The sequence below is a fragment of the Mixophyes fleayi genome, chromosome 3, assembly GCF_038048845.1.
Source record: "Mixophyes fleayi isolate aMixFle1 chromosome 3, aMixFle1.hap1, whole genome shotgun sequence".
Classification (NCBI taxonomy): Eukaryota; Metazoa; Chordata; class Amphibia; order Anura; family Limnodynastidae; genus Mixophyes; species Mixophyes fleayi.
Window position 1 is genome coordinate 203,055,488 of NC_134404.1, and position 23,347 is coordinate 203,078,834.

Genomic DNA, 23,347 nt, shown 5'->3' on the forward strand with positions numbered 1-23,347 from the left:
CCAGTAATATCGGGATAAGAGTGTTCCTTTTTTTTTAACCCCAGTGTCGCCTGCAAATTTGGAATTATGAGCCCAAATTAGGACTTTGTTGTGAACATTGGGAGCTGAGAAGGAACGACCTGTAGGTGGCATCTTCACTGATATTCCCATCAAAGCCACAATATGAGAGGGAATTATAATTTGTTTGAGGTTGGGAGAGGACAGAAGGTCAGAGTTATCAAATGATCAGGAAAGAGCATCAGCCTTGAGGTTCTTGGTGCATAGTCAATATGTCCAAATAAATTTAATATGTGGAAAGAAAAATGACCACTGGGCCTGCCATGGATTTAGACACTGAGTGGTTTGAAGGTAAGTGAGGTTTTTGTGATTGGTGAAAACCAAGACCGAGTGTTTGGCTCCCTCTAGCAGGTGGTGCCTCGCCTCCAGTGCTGTCTTTACCACAAGAAGTTCCTTGTCCCCAATGCCGTAGTTCTTTTTGCTCTGAGAAACATTTTGGAGAAGAAGGCACATGGGTGGAAAGTACTAGAGGAAGACTTTTGGGATAGGACTGCCACTACTCCCACTGAGGAGTCATCAAGCTTGAGAACAAGGGTGGAGTTGCTCAGGCTGTATAACTACCAAGGCCTAGTAGAAGGCTTTCCTTAGAGCACTGAAAGCAGCAATAGTCCCTGAGGGCCAAGACTTGGGTTGAGCTCCTTGCAGGAGTAGAACAGGCTTAGGGGAGAGCATATGACATGATATCAAGGGTTCAGGGGGACATACCGTGGACAGACATTACTTGCTGCAGAAAGATCCCCAGAAAGTCAATTGTGTGAGATGCAGTTGAACTGAGGGGGAATGGGTCCTCAAACAAGGTAGCCCCAAAATGATGGGGTTCATGTGGTAGATTCAGGAACTGGTTCCATTTGGAGTGAAGAACTCCTACCAACAGCCAACCTCAGACAGTAATGTTCATGAGGGAACCATTGGTGATAGGTTTGCCATCAATGGCAGTTAATGACAATGGCTGTGGCAAAGACTGCACAGGCAGGTGGACATTGCACAATATAGTCCCCTTACAAAGTTTTGTTTGTCTTTTTTCCCTCTGTACCAGATCTTGTTAATAACCGACGTAAGCAGGTATACTTCCTGTTATCCAACTTTACAGCGAAAGCTCTGCAATGGGCAACCCCCTTTATTGAAACCCAAAATCTCATCCATTTGAATCTACAAGTTTTTACTGCCTTAGTAATAAATCAATTGGCCCCATCTCTGGTGGCACGGTGGCTAAGTGGTTAGCACTTCTGTGACTCACAGCGCTGGGGTCATGAGTTCAATTCCCGACCATGGCCTTATCTGTGTTGAATTTGTATGTTCTCCTTGTGTTTGCGTGGGTTTCCTCCGGGTGCTCCGGTTTCCTCCCACACTCCAAAAACATACTAGTAGGTTAATTGGCTGCTATCAAATTTGGCCCTAGTTTCTCTCTCTCTGTCTGTGTGTTTGTGTGTGAAAATTTAGACTGTAAGCTCCAATGGGGCAGGGACTGATGTGAATGAGTTCTCTATACAGCGCTGCAGAATCAGTGGCGCTATATAAATAAATAATGATGATGATGATCTCTTGCAGAACCAACCTGATATATGGGAACAAGTGCATGCTGCCACTTGGAGTACCACAAGTATGTACTTTAAATGGTGCGCCCATCTGGAAAAATTAAGTGTTGCCACATAAGAAAAAACAATTATTGCCCCACTGGTATTGAAATAGTATGGCACTATAGTGTAATAATAAAAAATACCTTACATATAATAATAAATGAAATTTGGCCAACTAATTTATTCATAAAATTATTTGACCTGCAATAATTAATAATAATTTTTGCCCCTCTAAACAAGAAATCATGATAACCTTCATAATTAAAACTTCTATTGTGTTTCCTGTTAAGAATGGCCAGATAGCTCTAACAACATGGGTGTTTTTTTCTGATAAATCTTGGACGAGTTTCTGTTGAATCTCGGGTGAGTTTGACTAAACAACTGGCGGGATAAGTGTTTGAAAATCAACAAACATTGGCGGACATTGGATTTTGGAATGTAAAAATCGCTGGTTAATATGTGTGGCGACTTTGCACATAAAATTGCCAGTGATCTTGAGTGATTTGGAGCGATTTAAAATCCCATAAGCAAATCGCTTATGGGATTAGTACCCTGGTCAACCTGTGGCTTAATAGGTGTTGTGAAATTATAAACCCCAGCAATCCCTGCCACATACCCACCATAGGCACCAAGCATGATTGGGGCAGCAATAAAAAAGTGTTATCAGAGTGGAGCTGTACATAAATGCAACTCCAACCCTGGCCCTGGTCTCAATGACCACCAAATTATAGGTAGACGGGTACTAACTATACTTGTACATCATTTAATGTACATTTAATAATCCACTGGTTTTACCAGTAAAAACTATGGAATAAAATGTATAGATAATGCAATATAAATAATGCAAAGGTGTTTCTATAGAGGGTGTAGAAACCTTATTGGTTATTGTCATTATAATTTTTTCAAAAGCATAGCTCAAATTAGATTTGTATAACTACTAGTGGCATTCCCAGCAATAACGCACAGAAGGGGAAAAAACATTTAACATTATTCTTATTCTGTTACATGTTTATGAAGTTTTAAATATCTATTATATAAACATTGGTAAAACCTTATAACAGTGTTTTAAACTTTGTATCATTTAATAAATAAAAAAATCATTACAGGTACACTACTAAACATTATATACCCTATGTTAATTCCATTGTCAGTAATGTTAAATTGGCATTGTGTCACCATAATGTGTCACCATAAGAGCTATTAGTATGGTTTCAAAAGACCCATCTCCCATCATTTTTAGCAATAAAGCATAATGTCTCTTGTAAGGATGGCAATAATCTGCATCAAAACATTTATTGTTTTATGATTCAAGTTTTATAGACTAATCTCCAATAATCCCTAGTGATATGATGAGACATCCATATGATAGATGATTATGTACAATATAACACCAAGATTAATTTCTTAATTTGACACATTCACTGAGAATTGCATATATGTAGAATAATCATATTATACATCATAGAATAAAAATGATATGAAACTCAGTACACATCTGTCCATCATGTATTATAGTGATGGCAGACTAAAAGTCAACTGACTGTGTGGTGGGTTAATCTAAAAGCACAAAGGGACGATCATTTGCAGGTTACACAATACATTTCAAGATAGATTAAAACATAACTAGTAGTCACAATGGGAAAAAATTATCCCTTGCCCAACAAAACTTTTCTATGAGGTAGTTCCACTATTATCAATGGCAAACAAGTTTGGCTTGGTAGACTGGAAGTATTGGGGGCCGCCTAATTTATCCTAACTTTTACATTTTGGAATGTTGGGAGAGATGCAGTCAGTTAACCAACCTCCGTTCAGAGTTTGTGTACTGTCAGCAGATGTCCTACACATCTAACCGGTCAGGCCATTTGCATTCAAACCAGGATGTGCTCCTGGTATATAATCATAGTAGTATTCAAAAGTATACAGCACACAGAACAAAATAATTGCTACTGATTAGTTTGTAATTTTTAAAAACAAAAACACTGCCAGGACCAAAGTTCCTGAGGGAAATACTAATAAAACATTTTTTTCTGGAAATTATATGTGGCATATCCAAATTTATAATTTTCTGTTAGGTGAACTTAACTATAAATGACTTGAGGAGTTTTAAAACCTTATGCCAGTGATATCAAAATAACAAGGAATTTACACATCCAGTAGACAAAACAATAAGGACTTTGAGCCCAATAATGAAACTTAAAAGGTAGGAAAAATGTAAAACAATGCACATACTGGGCCTGATTCATTAAGAAGCGTAAATGTGCATAAATGCCATATTTTGAATAAAATCGCACTGCACATACCAAGAACTGAACTATACATCAGTGAACGCAGCAACATCTAATTCATCTTTGAGTACAAAGTACTCTTACTACAGCCTACAATGTCAAAGGTGAAACGGGAAGGGGAATAAACGTACGCACATAGTCAATGTACAGTAAGGGCGTGCCAAGCTCAAGTGCATGTAGCAGTGCCCGATTCAAGTTTTGGGCATCTTAGAGGTACGTGCCAAGTGATAGCGATGACGGCTGTGTATGCATGTTAGAACATATGCTTGCAATCAGGAGCAATTGTAAAAATGCATATTAAGAATAGTAGACTTATATAATATCCTAATAAATGTATTTTATGGAAGAAAAATACTTTGTTATTTAAATGTTTTGTCATTCATTATTATATTATTAACAGGTGACATTAATTGAATCGTTTTTCTCTTAGTTCTATTGTAACTTTATATTCCACATTTGTATTGGACGTATCCTGCAGTGTATGGTCTTTTAGAGTAGACCAGACCTAGACCTATATTCATCAGCAGACGTTTCTTTACATCTGTTCCTTGTTGAATATAGACGTGCGCATAACCGATTTATGTGTGCTTTGAAAAAGTAATACGTTATTTTTGCAAGCCTTAATCAATCAGACCCACTGTGCAAATATGTCATGACAAACTATAATATACAAGTTAACCCGTGCATGATACTCATGCATTCTAGTCAAATCAAGCTACTTAAGGTCTTAAAAAGGTTCTTGTCATGCATTTGGGCCTAGCCCAGGCCTCCTCAGGGGAAGAGCGTTACTTCCCGACGCAAGCCGCCTTTTTAATGTATGTTCATGAGGTAAAATTACCTAACGAAAATGAGTTTGACCCCTCAACTCGTAAATTTAGCCTTTACTACCCCTCCCATGGGGGGAAGGGGGGATGATGGAAGTTAACTGACTTGACTATTCTAATTTTTTTGTCAAATAATGTCAGTATACCAAATTTCAGGTCAATTGGATGAGCCCTTTCTGAGAAAATAGTTTTTTACACACACACACACACTAACGCACGCCTCTACACATGTGTGTTCATGAGTTCAAATTACCTCACGAAAATGAGTTTGAGCCCTACCAAATTTCAGCCCTTTTTGAATTTTTTTCCCCACACACACTAAGAATTTAGTAGGTCAGTGTATAACTCTGCCCAGCAGGTGGCGCTGCAACTTGGTTTTTTTTTTTCACACACACACAGACAGACAGACGCCACTAAGCATTTATATATTAGATTTATAATAGTTGAAAGCTGTACATTTGGTTTCTTGTCTTCCTGTATAGTGCCATATTTTCGGATTTTGCAGATTTTCACTAAAGCTGAAGCTATGTAAAAGATCCATTTACCACTCCACAAACTATACAGTAGTTAATAAATTTTAATTTGTACCACATTGATTTGTTTTCCAACAATTCTTTAGTGATTGTGCCTAAGTATTTTCATGAGTTACTAAAATATTTTTGACTTTTGCCAGAATATTTTTTACTTCATTAGATTCAAATTTATTCAATCAACAGAAGAGAGAGCTTAATGAATCTAATTGACCATCTCATATTATTAGATTCACTCTTAATTAAAGTGATTAAAAGAAAGGACTCAAACATGTGTTTATTATTTTTTAATAGTAGGACGAAAGTGAATGCAAAAAACCCTTACAAATTGAAGCCTCTGGTCCAATTCAGACTGCGTCTAATTGTGTAAACCTTGGGTAATCTCTTTACTTCTGACTTTGTCAAATCCTACTGCCAAAACTGTTCATTCATGACAATATGGAATGGTGACAACCAGCTACACACCACTGAGCCAATGATTTGTTGTGGGTGTACAAATAATATCATGTGCGATTGATGTCTTAAAGTACTCCAAGCTGTGCTTGCTGCACAAAATATCTGTCTCAGTAAATGTATCTATGAGCCTATAGCCCTTAACAGTAACACAAATGAGCTGACTATATTGGAGAGCTCTCCTACTTTATTAATACTTTTCCTGTACATATTTGGGGGTCCCTCTCTCATAGCAATGACACCAAAAAAATATAAGAAGTAGCTGGCACTTTTCATCACTGGACAATAAGATTGGGCTGGAGGTTGAAGTGATATACCATGGAAAGTGTGTATTAAATGGGGCAACTGAGATGACAGGGGCTGCACATTTAGTTACACATATTCCATTGTAGCAGTCGGAAAGCCTAATCTCCTTCATCTCTGAGTGGTGGTTGCTATTAGCTATACTATCTTATGAACACACCGGGGCTTCAAGGGACTACAGCAGTAATACAAAATGGGCCTGATTCATTAGGGAAAATAAAGTAAAAATTTTTTTGCAACTTTGCAAAACCATGTTGCATTGGGGGGGGGGGGGTGATAAATTTAAAATTTGGGGACAGATTTATAGTTGTGGAAGGGCAGGTCCTAGATCAACTTTAAATTTCAGTGTAAAAATAAAGCTATTAAGTATTTCTGTGGTACATGAAAAAAAGCCAGTATTTTCCTTATGTGCAAAATAATAAATTAATATGTACCCCTTGCACATCTACTTGCATCCCAAGATAGTATTATGCGTTTATATGGCAACATATTCCATCTGTTTTGATGGGACCTCTAACAGTGTCCCGAGGACCAGACTTGAGAAAAGCTGGTCTAAATAACATAAGTTGATGAAGGTGAATTCAATATAGGGGAACAGTCAAGATTGGACTATTAAAGCAGGATGTGCACAACAAGTAGCAAGGCTTTTTCTCAGAATAATGTGCAAAAATGTAGTGTTCTTCCATACACAAATCTTTATTGCAAATTATAACAGATTATGACATTCTTTATTACTTTCTTCATTTACTTCTATTAGTTAAAAAACAATAAACTAAATATTTTAGTTTCAAAATAAAGTGAAATACCTTTTATAAGTGAAGCTTTTGCTGTGGGAATTGCAGGAGTCATAGGCTGCTTACCATCTTCTAGGAATAAAAAAAAAAGTATATAGTCAACTATAGTAAATTATCTTAAAGTTAAATTCATGTTTACGTACATGAGAATATAGCACTTCATTATGGCCCACAATAATGCCACAGATTACTTAACATATTAATTATTAATGTGGCTGAAGAAAAATCTAGCAGACGCAAAGATAATTTATAATGAATGTTATTTTTTTATGTAAAGTACACGCTATCTAGTGAGCAATGAAAATTAGTTTTAAACAATAGTAATATAACAACAAAAATAAACTGGTTCATGAGTACATATAAATGTAGGGCATATAGTACACAGCATTTCTGCAAAATATAATTTCTAGGTGACTTTGAAAGTTCCATTATTTGTCTTGTTATGTTAAGTGTGGTCAGTTTTTAACAAAAGCCAAATTTACGGTTACGTTTCTTTGAATAATTTAATGGCCGACATCCTGGAGTGTTACTACTTAAATAATGGATTATTGCTTTGAAATTTCAAGCTGTGGAGATCCACACCCTGAGCACATACAGCGAGTAGTGTGAAGGATTACATGCATTAAACTAGAACTCATTAATTGGTTGCCAGTTAAAATAAAGGTCATTTGTAAAAGACATGTTATATCAAGCAGCTTACAGAGTGCTAAATTACATCATGACAAATGTAAATTAAAATAAATGTTTCCTGTATTAAAGAACAATATAACTGTGATCAACATTTGTTAAAAATGTTTTAGAAGCCATTATTGCATCTTTTTTTTTACATTTTCTTGATAGATGAATTGTAGTTGTAAAAGTTCTAATTTTATCTAAGTATGTTTGGTCTTTATTGACATATCTTTGCTAATTATACACAGAGCTATCTCTTGCCTTCATTAAGTGCCATCCTAGGCATTTTTTACCATTGCATAATTGATTGTTTAGAAATCAAATAAATTAAAATGGGCAGCACAGTGGCTTAGTGGTTAGTGATTCTGCGTCACAGCACTGGGGTCATGAGTTCCCGACCATAGCATTGTCTGTGTGGAGTTTGCATGTTCTCCCCACGTTTGCCTGGGTTTCCTTTGGGTGCTCTGGTTTTCTCTGACACTCTAAAAACATACTAGTAGGTTAATTGGCTGCAATCAAATTGACCCTAGTCTGTGTGTGTTTATGTGTGTGTATATGTTAGGTAACTTAGACTGTAAGCACCAATGGGGCAGGGACTGATGTGAGTGAGTTCTCTGTACAAATTAGCTGCTGATGATGATGATGATGATTAATAGGTATTATTTTGGCTAGGCCTGTAAGACAGCTCATGTTGATGCTACACCCTAGAGTATGCCATCAAAACGCCTTCAAATTGCTGGAGAGTCCTTTAAATAAGTTAGACACAAAATTTCTTGAAGCCTTACTTGCTTAAAATCAATGTATCTTTCAGAAAAAAAATGTCTTTCAGCATGTTATTATACCATATATGCATATCTCTGTTCACTCAGTTTCCTTTCTTTATTTTATTGCGATAACTGTCTGTTCATTCTCATATCTCCCATCTTTCACATGATTATTATCCTTTTCTTAGTCCTTGCCCATAATCCATCTTTAAGTTTTTCCCTATTCCAGACCATGCATTCTACAAACAAAATGAACATTTCAGAAGCTTTCCAAACTGTTTAATCTAAGTTTACGTCAAGTTTCATTAGCCTCAGCCTTTCCAAAAACAATGATCCAACAAAGATATCCACCAACCCTGACTTCAATAAGTCTTAAGTATCCATTCAACCAAAGAAATAATCAGCAATATTTCCTAATAAAAAAGTTGTCTGACAGTCTTGGTCAATTTCATTTAATTGTTGATAATGTATTATCCTGTACTACAAAAGAAATGTTTGTCTCTATTACCTGCTATATGTGCTACATTAAAAACCCTGAAACCCAGTCCACATTTCTTCAATTTCAAGTATCCGAAAGAGATATTATTGTCTGTTTCCTGTGAATAGCGGGAAGGGTGTTCCTCTTTATTGCCAGAGGCATACATTTTTATGTAATATCTACCTTTATCTCTTGGCATCTTACCAAGTAACATCCCAAGGCTACGGAAATGTCCGGCGCTGGAGCCCGCCTCAAGTTTTTTTCTCTTAATAATTAATCATTTATTACTGATACAGTAATATCCAAATGTTTTGAGAATGACACAAATATTATTTTTCACAAAGTCTGCTGCCTCAGTTTTTATGATGGTAATTTGCATATACTCCAAAATGTCATGAACAGTGATCGGATGAATTGCAATTAATTTCAAAATCCCTCTTTGCCATGACAATGAACTTTATCCCAAAAACAACATTTCCACTGCATTTCAGCCCTGCCTCAAAAGGACCAGCTGACATCAGGTCAGTGATTCTTTCGATAACAGGTGAGAGTGTTGATGAGAATAAGGCTGGAGATCACTCTGTCATGCGAATTGAGTTAGAATAACAGACTGGAAGCATTAAAAGAATGGTAGTGCTTGAAATCATTGTTCTTCCTATGTTAACCATGTTTAACTGCAAGGAAACACGTGCAGTCATCATTGCTTTACACAAAAAGGGCTTCACAGGCAAGGATATTGCTGCTATTAAGATTGCACCTAAATCAGCCATTTATTGGATCATCAAGAACTTCAAGGAGGGAGGTTCAATCATTGTGAAGAAGGCTTCAGAGTGCCCAAGAACATCCAGCAAGCACCAGGACTTCTCCGAAAAAATTGATTCAGCTGCGGGATCGGGCACCACCAGTACAGAGTTTGCTCAAGAACAGCAGCAGGCAGGTGTGAGTGCATCTGCACGCACACTGAGGCAAAGACTTTTGGAGGATGGCCTGGTGTCAAGAAGGCCAGCAAAGAAGCCACTTCTCTCCAGGAAAAACATCAGGGACAGACTGATATTCTGCAAACAGTACAGGTATTGGACTGCTGAGGACTGGGGCAAAGTAATTTCTCTGATGAATCCTCTTTCAGATTGTTTGGAACATCTGCAAAAACGCTTGTCCAGAGACGGAAAGATGAGCACTACCATCAGTCTTGTGTCATGCCAACAGTTAAGCATCCTGAGAACATTCATGTGTGGGGTTGCTTCTCAGCCAAAGGAGTGGGCTCACTCATAATTTTGCCTAAGAACACAGCCATGAATAAAGAATGGTACCAAAACATCCTCCAAGAGCAACTTCTCCCAACCATCCAAGAACAGTTTGGTGATGAATAATGGCTTTTCCAGCATGATGGAGCACCTTGCCATAAGGCAAAAGTGATAACTAAGTGGCTTGGGGACCAAAACATCAAAATTTTGGGTCTATGGCCAGGAAACTCCCAGACCTTAATCCCATTGAGAACTTCTGGTCAATCCTCAAGAGGCGGGTAGACAAACAAAAACCCACAAATTCTGACAAAATCCAAGCATTGATTAGGCAAGAATGGGTAGCCATCAGTTAATATGTGGCCAAGAAGTTGATTGACATCTTGCCAGGGCAAATTGCAGAGGTCTTCAAAAAGAAGGGTCAACACTACAAATATTGACTCTTTGCATAAAGTTAATGTAATTGTCATCATCATCACCATTTATTTATATAGCGCCACTGATTCCACAGCGCTGTATAGAGAACTCATTTGCATAAGTCCCTGCCGCATTGGAGCTTACAGTCTAAATTCCCTAACATGCACAGCCACACATAGAGAGAGAGAGAGAGACTAGGGTCAATTTTGATAGCAGCCAATAAACCTACCAGTATGCTTTTGGAGTGTGGGAGGAAACCGGAGCACCCAGATGAAACCCACCCAAACATGGAGAGAACATACAAACTCCACACAGATAAAGTCATGGTTGGGAATTGAACTCATGACCCCAGTGCTGTGAGGCAGAAGTGCTAACCACTAAGCCACCGTAATTGTCAATAAATTCTTTGACACTTATGAAAGGCTTGTAATTTTACTTCAGTATCCCATAGCAACATCTGAAAAAAAAGTTCTAAAAACACTGAAAACAGCAAAGTTTGCGAAAACCAATACTTGTGTCATTCTCAAAACTTTATGATTTTCATTGGAATGGGGAGAGGGAGGGAGGATGCTGCCTGACACTGTCCTTCATTGGGGCTAGTGTTCTCGTGAGCTGGTGCCACCCTGAAAATTTTGTGCAAGCTCTTTATTATAATTTTTTGAACAAAAACTTTTTTTTATTGGTTTTTAGGGGTAATGAAATAGAAATAAGTGAAAATACACAAATATGAACAGTATAGAATTATATATAACAAAAAAAGATAAATATGCACATCCATTACAGGTATAAGGGAAGTTAAGTGGGGGGATAGGTGGTAGAGTGAATGATCGATAGAGTCATCACCATTAATATAAAAAAAGTAAAATAGTAGGTTAAAACAAGTAGAGGAAAAACAATAGTATATGAAAAGAACAGAGGCCTGAGGGTAGTTCTCCCTTGTAGTGAAAATGCAAATGGATAGCATGCAGGTAAAGCAAGGTGTGGGGAGGGCAGGGGATGAGAGTCACTGAAGATTGATAGAGGGTAGCTCACTAGAAATCTGGGAGTGTCAAACAGTATTCAGTGGTGGTTCAGCCTCATAAAACTTTATCCACGAGGTCCATTTATTTTAGAAGCTCCAGGGTGTATTATGTAGAGTGGCCGTGATGCACTCCATATGGTATGTTGAACAAATGCTATGTAAAGTTGTGGTCAATGAAGGAGAAATAATGCTTTTCCAGTGGAACAAAGAGACATTTTTCCATGCTCAGCATAGTGGCCTAGTGGTTAGGACTTCTGCCTCACAGCACTGGGGTCATGAGTTCAATTCCCAAGCATGGCCTTATCTGTGTGGAGTTTGTATGCTCTCCCTGTGCTTGCATGGGTTTCCTCCGGGTGCTCCGGTTTCCTCCCACACTCCAAAAACATACTGTTAAGTTAATTGGCTGCTATCAAAATTGACCCTGGTCTCTCCCTTGCTGTCTAAGTGTGTGTGTAGGGAATTTAGATTGTAAGCTCCAATGGGGCAGGGACTGATGTGAGTGAGTTCTCTGTACAGCGCTGCGGAATTAGTGGCGCTATATAAATAAATGGTGATGAGGATGATGCTCAAGATATGTTTATTCATTTTCTGGATTGGATGCTGGGTATCTGGAATGGGTCTGAGTGTCACTCACCGTACTGTGAGTGCCTCTTCCCGGACATTTAGGAACCGTGGTCGTCCTCCATCCTGAGGGTCTGCGCATGCGCAGCCCTTTCCTATACTTCAGTGTATGTCCCTTTAACTCAATTGGCAGATCAGGCAACACTCCCTATATTAAGCACCTGTGGTCAACACCACGTTGCCTGATCTTGGAGTCTCATTTCCTATGAGTCTCTGAAGGTGTTCCTGTATTCCTCGTGTTTTCAGCGCTGCTGATTCCTGTGGTTTCCAAACCACTTCTACCTCTGTGGTTCCCATACCACTTCTACCATCATCTGTATCATCGTGACTGTTAGCTGATTCCTATCCGCTGCCTCCGTGCACTACAGTCTTCCAAACCACTTCAACGCTATTACTTATCATTGTGACTGTTTGCTGATTCCTATCCGCTGCCTCCGTGCACTACAGTTCTCTAATCCACATCACGCTATTATATTTCACTGTGACTGTTTGCTGGTTCCTACCCGCTGCCTCTGTGCACTCCAACCGTTACTTTACATCCACTCACCTGTTCCTCATCAAGTCCGTGAGCTGATTGCTATCCGCTGCTTCCGTGCACTACAGCCTCCAGCCTACAACTCGCCTGTGTTCATCATCGTGACTGTTAGCTGATGTCTATCCGCTGCTTCCGTGCACTACAGCCTCCAGCCTACAACTCGCCTGTGTTCATCATCGTGACAAGTTAGCTGATTCCTATCCGCTGCCCCTGTGCACTGCAGTCTCTTCTCAGCTCTCCTGTGTTTCCTCGAGACTGCTGCTCTCATTGCCATTTGCTACTCTCCGTGATCAACAGCTCCTGGTCTACTCTGCTCTCCCGTGTTCCATCGCTACTGACAACTATTGGTTGCTACTGGTTACCTCCGTGTACCGCAGAGCCCTGCTGCTGCTGACCGCGCTATCACCCATCTACTGCTGATCCGCTCTCCACGCCTTCACGTGTCCCGCAGGTCTACCCTCCTGTCAGCATTGGATTTATATCTCATCAACTACTCCTCTGCTGGATCATCTCCACTCTCCTGGGTCCTCCTTGAGTCCAGTTCCACGTGTTATTGATTCCTGTGGATTCGTGTCCCTGTTGGTCTACTTATCTGTGCGCTGCACCTACTAGACCGCTCCCTCAGCTATCCTGGGACTTCTCATCCAGCCGGCCTCCTGCCGCTCAGGTATCGCTGCACTCCTATCTGACTGCCTGCTTCTGAACCACGGTATGCATACTTCTCATTGACTGTGCTGGTGTATTGCATATCTTGCTGGACTGTGTTGGTTCTCCTCTGGAGTCTGCTATCCGCTGAGTCTATTGCCATCATTGACTGTGTTAACTTGTGCTGGACTACTTCAAGAGACTTTCTATATTTGCAGACCTGTTCAGTCATTTATATATATTGTGCATGTTACTGTGGATCGTATATAAGGTGCCTGTGTATATCCTGTGTTGCAGTCTCTCCCCGTGCACCTCCTCACATATATATTCAGTGGTACAACGTGCTAGTAGCAGACCACTGATCCCTGCTTCCAGTATCACCTGTTCCAGTATCCTCTCACATAGCAGTGGTACAACTTGCTATCGCAGACCACTGACTCTCCGGATACCTCCACTTGGATTCCATTCCTTCACTCAGACAGCGGTACAACTTGCTATCCGCAGACCGCTGACTCTCATCACCTCCTCGTCTCTGTTGGACATTCCTCCTCACTATAGCAGTGGTACAACTTGCTACCGCAGACCACTGACTACCCTCACGTGTCCTTTGTCCATACAGTTCCTCGTCTATTTCTATATCCATATTACCAGTGCTGCTAGTCATAGACTTTCCTGAGCATCTCCATCATCTGCTATTTCCTGTTCCGTGATCACCCTGCTACCAGAGTACCATATTACCATCTATACTGCTCTGGTAAGCCTATCACCTGGTGATCCCTGGGTAAAGACTCCTAGTGCCCGTGACACTGAGTACTAGGAAATACAGAAAAGAATCGGGCACTTGAACATCAGTTACAGATTTAATGAGAGCATGAACGTTCTTCTAGTAGTGTTTTATTTACAGACAAGATCAAATGAGAGGAGTTTGAGAATATCGCAAGCAGACGTGTTGGGACCCAATATTACCTGTAGAAAATGTTAAATTAATTTTCTTCTTTTCTCACAGATATCGAGGATTTGGTCAAATTGGCCTTCATTTTGGTCCACTCTATGGGATCCAAGACTTCCACTGTGTCCCATTCCCATGCCAATCCATGAGGATCCTTGTAAGGTTGGTTATGCAATGATAGTAATCAATACTGCATTGATATTAGACCTTTCAGTGAAGAAGTGTTGCAACAGAGAGACTCTAATGGGGAACAATGATCGATTGGTAGTTGGACTAAATGCTTGAATAAAATGTCTAGATTGAAGGCACTGATAGAATACACTATGAGGAAGCGTCAGTCTAGTGCTTTAATCTGAGAATGTGGGAAAGAAACTTATGGGAGCAAGGTTCTGGGCAAAAATAACATTATGCCGAGTCCAATGATGGAATGCTTTATAGTTCTGTCCTGGCTTAAATTATGATTTATTCCACAGGGGGGACAACAGGGGGTAATTAAAGTGCAGCTGATGGGTGGTACGATCAATGAGAATCTCACTGTAGGAACAATGTTCATTGCTTTAGTCAACTGATGAGATGCTATCCATAATAGAGAGGAGTATGAAGAGCACACTTGAGTTATGTCCATTTTTATGTGGGTCCATATGCTATGATGTGGTGGGGTGTGCTAGTGAGTGCATCTGGCAAGATGCATTGCGTGGTAATATTTTAGGAGGCTAGGTACTACCAATTCAACATCAGTTTGATTTTTAAGTAATATGTGTATTCCTATTCTGGGTTCCGGCCTGCCCAGATAAATTTAGAAAGAGATTGCTGCAAATGTTTAATTAAATGATTTGGGATATGGACAGAAAGTGTTTGCCATAGGTATAGGAGTCTGGGGAGATGTTCCTTTTAATAGCCACTATATGCCCAAACCAGGATATGATGAGTTTATACTATCACTCCATATCAGACTATAGAGTGTCAATGAGTCTGCTAAAGTTGGCCATATATTATTGGGAATGGGATTTGGTTAAATATATCCCAAGATATTTGAGATTTTGGCAGCAAAATTCATAATTTGTTTTCAGATTTTGAGCAATATCATAGGGTATATTTAAGCAGGGGTAGACCTGTTTTAGTGCACCACCCCCCTTTCACTAATAGCAGTAGTGGGTTTCCTGGGGCAGCACAATATATCCATGTTTCCGTCGGCCGAGGATGCTGTCTGGCTGCGCTGATTGTGTTTGACACAATCAGCGTGGTCGGACAGGATTCTCTGTCTGCCTTTCAGCTGACGGAAACATTGAGATAGTGTGCGGCCGCATGCATCCTGCCTCTGCTAGGGGAGGCTATTGCCCTGATCCCCCCTCCCCCCTGGATCCGCCACTGTATTCAAGTCAAGGATCTCGGATTTATCTACATTCACTTTATAAATGGAGAGAACACTATAGTCATGAATTTCTTTAAGAAAGTTGGGGATAGTAATGTGTTGTTTAGTGATGGTTAATGTTACATTATCAGCAATTAAAGCGATTTTTTGATCTCAAGAACCATTGGAAATCTAAGTGAAATTAGCATTGTTCCAGATACAGGCAGCAAGAGATTCCATGACAAGCACTAAAAATCAAGAGAGATAAAGGGCAGCCTTTGACAGATGCCATGGTGAATTCAGAAAGAAGTGGAAGCATAGCAATTGGCTAAAATTGTTGCTGATGGGTTGTGATATAATGTGGATAACCCTCTACAAAAAGCTCCCTGAATCCCCATGCTTACAAGTGTTTGTTGCATTAAAGACCACGTTACTGTATCAAAGTACTTTTCTGCACTTGGTGTTATTAGACTGTCTATTGGGTGTATCAATGACGGCATAACCAAGCCCAATCTATTTGTCAAGATTTCGACAAACAGTTACAGGTCCACATTAAGAAGAGAAATAGGTGTGTAGCTGCCCGCTTCAGTGGGATCCTGATATGGTTTGGGTATAACCACTACCCTGGGTTCAGTGGTGGCCATATTACCTTTTCCACCTTCTTATAAAGAGTTAAATAATCTAACAAGCATAGGGATCATGGATCAAGTGAACTTTTTATAGTAAAGTGCAGTAAAACTGTCCGGTCCTGAGACTTATTGACATTTAAGAACTTTGATGACATCAGTAACCTCCTCTGATGCTATTTCTTTGTTAAAAAAAAAAAGGAAGTTGCCCTCTTGTGAGTTTAGGGAGGTAGCAAGATTGGAGAAAGGTTTTTTGTTGTGCTTAAACTGGTGTACGTCTTCTGCTGCCAGTTGGAGGTTACAATGGGAACCGTAGTAGTCCCGAAAACGCTGTGCTATCTGCTTTGGATTGTAGAAAAGAGAGTAGCTAGCTGATTTAAGAGCAGTTATTCAATTGTGCGTATGTCGGGTTCTAAGCTTTTGTGCAAGACTATCGGCTCTATTACCCTTCTCGCAATATTTTTGCTGAACCCATAACAGGGAATTAGCCACTTTTTTGGAGAGTAATAAATTTAATTTTCCCTTCAGGTACAAGATCTTAAGGTATACATATTTTTAGGGCATTTCTGATTTTGGGTGATCAAGTCTAAAATTTGATACTCTAGGTCTCTGATACGCTTCCTTTCAGCTATTTTCTAAGCCATGGTTAGATTAATAAAAACTCCACGTATAGTAGCTTTCTGAACTTATCACAATATAGCTTGTGAAATCTCCAGAGTGTTATAAGTGTTATAATCAGTAATCGCTTGTGTTAATTCATCGATATGTTCCCGGTTAAGCAAAAGCGACTTATTGAGTCGCCACGGGGAGCAAACACAAGATGCTTGGGGTATGGTCAATTCCAACTTTACAGCTGCGTGATCAGTCCAGGACACAGGAAAGATCTGAACCCCTTTGAGTTTCTGTGTGGTCAATTGCTCAATAAAGAGTAATCCATACATGAATAAGGAGCATGTGGGGCTGAATAATGAGAATAAGCTCTGGTTGGATATAATATCTGCCAAGCATCATATAGAGTTTTAGTTGAGCCACTAGCCAGCAAGATTCACCAGTGTGCCCTTAGTAAATGTGTTTGGATGATGAGCGGTCCATATCAGGGTCTAGGATGGTATTGAAGTCACCACCAATAGTTGAGATTTGAGTCAGGTGTTGGAAGAAGTCAGCATAAAAGTTACTGTGTTGCACATAGGGGACATATACCAAGGCAAGTGTAATAGGTGTTTGATTCAGAGTGGCCCTAAGTATGAGAAATTTACCCTGTTTATCTTGTATTGTAGTATTTATGGTTAGGGGTACTCTATGATGAAATAAAATAGTGGTGCCTCTAAGTTTAGCTCCCGCTGTGGGTACTGGTGTAAGCTCTTTAGACAAGGAGCACTATCTGGTAAACATAAACACAATCACTATTACGAGAAAAAGCCTTGACTAAAATTTTTAAGTTTTAAAGGTGTTTAGATCAAGATCCATTAATGAGACTCTTTAAGAAATCATGTGGCTGGGAGTGGCATGATGTGGGTAGGAAGGTCATGATGTGGCTGGGGAGGGCAATGTTGAACATGAAAATGCAGGTTCTTAATTTGTAGGTGGTAGGCACACCCACAAAGTGGCACAACCAAGCCCCCAACATGATAATGCTATGCCCCTTCAGTGGTGATACACAAGCTCTATCATAGACATCTATGGAGGTGGCTTCAGGATATTGCTGTACCGGGGTCCAAAATTCCTCTTGGCAGCCCTGTATATCACTAATGGGGACCCATTCCACACATGTAAGACTTATTCTTTACTTTTATGAGGGTTCAAGTATAGTAACCATGTATAGATAGGCACAGGTACTTATTTTTATCTATAACATAGTATATGTTTTGCTAGTTCGGCATGCTAATTGTTGCAGTGCAATAACAGTTTAAGGACTTTTCCCTAATGTGAAACAAATAATATGAGACATAAAAATTCCCATCAAAATACAATATCTGTATGAACGTGATATAATATCACATAATGCCTCTCCAGGCTTCAGCTTCACAGGAAGAGTTAAAGCAAACACTATAATGTGCTATTTATGAGCTGTATATTCACAGGTCTATAACCGCTCAGGGTTTACTTAACCAATATTACAGCTGTATACCATTTCCAATTCACTATTTCTAACCTTGTGCTGGGAATTCTCATCTAGAAAATCATATTTCATGTCACATACAGAGGTCTGTTTTCTCATTTATACCCACCCATGCAGATAAATTCATCCATGGCCAAGCCAGATTAATAGTTTGTTCTGCTGTCTACCCAGCAGCAGTAAAATCAGGAGGACTGCTGTAATAAACGTTTCTTGCTTTTTCCTGCACCAAGGCGTGGAAAAAACTACATTTTAGGATCTTTAATTTTTGTGCTAACATGGATAAACCTTTAGCTGGAAAGCCCACAAGCCCAAACTTCCCGTTCTCTGTAGATACTGAAATAGTTAATGAAGGGTTTCTTTAAAATGTGACTAAAAGTTTGCATGATACAAAACACTGCATCTCCTCAGATGAATATAGTTATGTTAACATTCACAACACTAGCAAATGACTCATTATTTTGCAAATGCAGAAAAGAGATCATGAACATATATTGAATCATTAAAGTATTAATAGTCAATACTTCTGTTTTCTTCTTCATTATTTTAGGTTTATTTTCCATTAAACGGCAAAATTTATTAGCACGGCAATTATGTGCAGGAGTAGTATAGGAAAATAATAACCCCTTAATTGTGCCCCCAAAAAACAAACAAACATAAAAATCTTCTTAAGGAGCATTAACTCCCTTAGCATAATTTAACTTAATAATTTTTAATGTGTAACTTGTTGAGACAAATACAATGTTAATATTTCCAGGCAGACACATTATTAAAATAGAAATCCGTCCTGTAAGCTCTGTATAAAAGATCATCCATAGGTTTGCTGGAAATTGACAATGCGTAGTCTCTGGGCGAATGATTTGTGTCTTGCCAGTAGCATCTCCTAGGGGGTGGGGGAATTAAATATACTGTCCTGGCCCAGGAGACATATTTCTGCCAATATCTCTAAGAATTGCAAGCAGGAAGAAAATGAAGGCAAAATATTAAATCTACACTTCTTACTAAGGATAAGCAAAATTGTCAAAAACTTTTCTGCCAAATATTTACCTCATTTTGCATTTGGCTGCAATATTTTGTGCATTTTGGCAGCAGAATTTGGCCTTATGTGTTTCCTAAGGACACAACATAACACAGTGAATTGTCTATTATTGTCCCAGCTTTATTTATAAACTTTTAGTTCCGTGAAATGCAAATTTACAATACCACGCAAAATGGCGTTCCTCAATATGCAAGGGTAAAGCTGAACTCAAAGATTGTATTAGCAAAACGCAGCACAACTGCAAAACGACCTGTTCCTTCATGAAACTGGATTTGCATGAAAAGTTTCGCTCATATCCAGTTTCTAGATTAGTGGATAAAAATAAAATACACATGCGCCCTATTAATTTTAAAATTGTCACATTGCAACCCTGCCACTTTATTGCAGCACAGTGGCAGGATTTACCAGGAGAAGGGGGTGATGTATAGTAAGTTATTTCTGATTTTGAGGTATAATCACAGGTTTTATTTTTGAATTAACGTTTATTTATATAACACCTATACAGAGGCAGCAATTTCCAGAGAGAATATTTACTCATTCTCATCAATCCATGCCCCAGTGGAGCTTACAATCGATATTCTTTACCACATGAATACACACACTGGTTAATTTCGTCAGGCAAATTAATCCACCAGTATGTTCTTGCAGTATGGGAGGAAAATAGAGCACCTGGAAGAAATTTTTACAAACACAGGGACAAAACTGATGGCAAGCGGGTGGCAGTTAGAAATGCTAGCACTCAGAGCCAGCGTTAGCATTTCCAGCGCCCCCTGCTGGTAATTTGCACATGTGCAGTAAGGACCCTGCAGAGGGGTTGCCCCGATATTGCAGTGCCCTCCTGCTATGCTTACCAGACTTACCGTGTTCGGCCAGCCCAGGCTGCACTTTAGATCAACTCTGTGCAGTACCTCACACAACAGTTAAAGATTTGTGAAGGTAGTGGGAAATTGTAAAGCGGCTACAGAGGATTGTCATCATAACAAGAATGGAGTTGTTTTGACGATCCATTGGAATACCACCTCAGTTTGCTTGCTGGTCCCAGAAAGTTCAACTGTGATTGCCATTGCCAGCTCCTCATTTGGTGATATCCATGGTATCCTTGGTGACAGCAGTTGCCACAACAACTTCGGCAATCAAGTGTCCTTGCTCTAAGTCCAGCAAGCATGATGCAAAGAAAAATATGTGCACACAACTACTCTGAACTGGCCAATGACCCCAAAAGTACCCATGCAGCACAAGAGCAAAAGCCTTCTTCAGAAGTGAAAAGGAAAAGAGGTTCAGTTGATATAAATGAAGCACAGGTATGTTTGCCAAGAGTCAATGTAACATCTTTCATGTCCCTACCTTCAACTGTCTCTCTTCATTCTAATCATGCCACACCACTGATAGCTGCACACAAAAAACAGCTGGCAATGGCTGCTTTAAAATTGGTGTCTGGTAATGCTTCGCCCACATACACTTTCCACAGCACCAGCTACCAGTTATTCTATTACCTTATGTAGTAATAATTCCCCACACCCTCTTAGATTGTAAGCTGATTTAGGCATACCCATATTCATCTTCTGTATCACATAATTGTATGTAATTAGTTTTAATCATGACTGAGCCCCTGAAGTACAGAACTACAAAATATGTTTGTTCTTTATAAATAAAAGATAATAATAATGTAAAGAATAATAAAAAAAATACAAACTTGTCAAAGATCATGCCCTGGTCGGAACTAAACCCATGTTTAAGATCAATTTTACCAACTACTTTATGTAATATATTGAAGATTTCTAATCATGAATATGCATGTCTTCAAAAACAAAAACCTCACTCCACTTTTTTGCTCTTAAAATGCCTCTTGCTTGATCCTCATTCATAGTTTATGTAACTCATAATAATAAGGGAACAGGTAACATAAATTAATATTTTGACTTTTTTATAACATTGGTTTGTCTGTGCATATATACTGTAAGCTTTCATTTAAAATGTGTTTGGATGCTGCAAAAAGCATCCCATTGAAAGCAGTGACTGAATACCAAATACTACCATCTCTAAGGTAGTGGTAAAAATGGTAAAAATGTGGAATCAAAGAGGCTTTTTGGTCTGCCAAAATAAGTAATGATTTTAGATTAATGGCTAGTTCCACCCAAAGCTTTGCTCTATTAAATAAACAGGTGCAACAGTTCGATGTAGATGTAACTGCTTGTGTGCTACGCACCTGAATTTTTGTAAATTACACACAGCGCTAGTGTTTTTCAACTCTTGTCAAGACTATTCTTTATGATGTGAGTCAGTGGCGGAACTACAATTGATCCGGCTGGTGCGGTGCACCAGGCCCATAGAGATAATGGAGCCCGCTGCATGGCAGATGGCAGACCCGGTTCCCTCCTCCCCGCCTTCCTGCAGCGGGGCCCACAACTCGCTAGTTCCACCTCTGATGTTACCTAATATTTGTTGTTAACTTACAAGTATTATAGAGGATCATTATACAAGGAACATATTCAGATTGTCTTTCTAAATTTGTAATGTACCATACCACTGGCGGCTACACAGAAATGCCAGTGACATTATTGGCGGCTGATAACACAGCTGGCTTACAATAGCCACATCTACCTTATGTTTCATGTGTTCCCAAGTAATAGGACCAAATAACAAGTTGGGCAAAGAAATGGCAGATGTCGCTTCATTTAGAAAAATGTGAGGTAGTACATTTAGGACAAATCGATAAGTAAACTATCTATACATCAAGTGGGATACAATTGTAAAAATATGAGATGAAACTGAAGTTTACAAGTATAGTCATGGCCAAAAGTTTTGAGAATAAATATAATATTATTTTTCACAAAGTCTGCTGCCTCAATTTTTATGATGCCAATCTGCACATACTCCAAAATGTCATGAAGAGTGGTCAGATTAATTGCAATTAACTTCAAAATCCCTCTTTGTCATGACAATGACCATTATCCCATAAACAACATAAACTGCACTTCAGCCCTGCCACAAAAGAACCAGCTGACATCAGGTCAGTGATTCTCATGTTAACACAGATGAGAATGTGAATGAGGACAAAGCTGGAAATCGCTCTGTCATGCTCATTAAGTTAGAAAAACAATCTGGAAACTATAAAAGGAGGGTGGTGCTTGAAATCATTGTTCTTCTTCTGTTAACCATGATTATCTGCAAGGAAACACATGCAGTCATCATTGCTTTGCACAAAAAGGGCTTCACAGGCAAGGATATTGCTGCCAGTAAGATCAATTATTCAAGTAAATCCACCATTTATCAAGCAAATCAAACATTTATCGGATCATCAAGAACTTCAAGGAGAGAGGTTGAATACTTGTGCAGAAGGCTTCATGGCATCCAAGAACATCCAGTTAGCGCCAGGACCATCTCCTAAAATTGATTCAGCTGTGGAATCGGAGCACCACCAGTGCAGAGCTTGTTCAGGAATAGCATCAGGCAGGTGTGAGTGCATCAGCACGCACAGTGAGGCGAAGTCTTTTGGTGGATGGCCTGGTGTCAAGAAGGCCAGCAAAGAAGCCACTTCTCTCCAGGAAAAACATCAGGGACAGACTGATATTCTGCAAAAGGTACAGGAATTGGACTGTGAAGGACTGGGGTAAAGTCAATTTCCCCTTTCAGATTGTTTAGGGCAGGGGTGTCCAACCTTTTAGCTTCCCTGGGCCACATTGGAAGACGACGAGTTGGTTTGGGCTGCACATAAGATACACTAACAATAACGATAGCTGATCATCCAAAAAACCATAGAAAACATAGTTAACATATATTATATATATATATATATATATATATATATATATATATATATATATATATGAGAAAAAAAGTGAGAGATATATATATATATCACTTTTTTTTCAAATCCCCCTATACTTACCTTTCAATCGCCCTGTTCAAAAAATCCTCTCTAGTTATTTTACTATAATCACTTTTTGTATTGTTTCGATGCAATATCAATAAAGTGCATTTAAGCCAGGCATTGTATATCAGGGTGCCCTGACCAGGCCTGCGGTACCTGACATATACATCACTGTGAC

General features: G+C 39.2%; 1 protein-coding gene across 1 annotated transcript in view; it reads right to left on the reverse strand.

Moving 5' to 3' along the window:
- TRDN (triadin) overlaps nt 1–23,347 on the reverse strand; it is a 535,205-nt gene that overhangs the window by 343,636 nt on the left and 168,222 nt on the right. Inside the window, exon 21 of the mRNA XM_075200931.1 lies at nt 6,836–6,895. Within this exon, the coding sequence (XP_075057032.1) occupies nt 6,836–6,895 (60 nt within the window). The remainder of the gene's footprint in view (nt 1–6,835; nt 6,896–23,347) is intronic.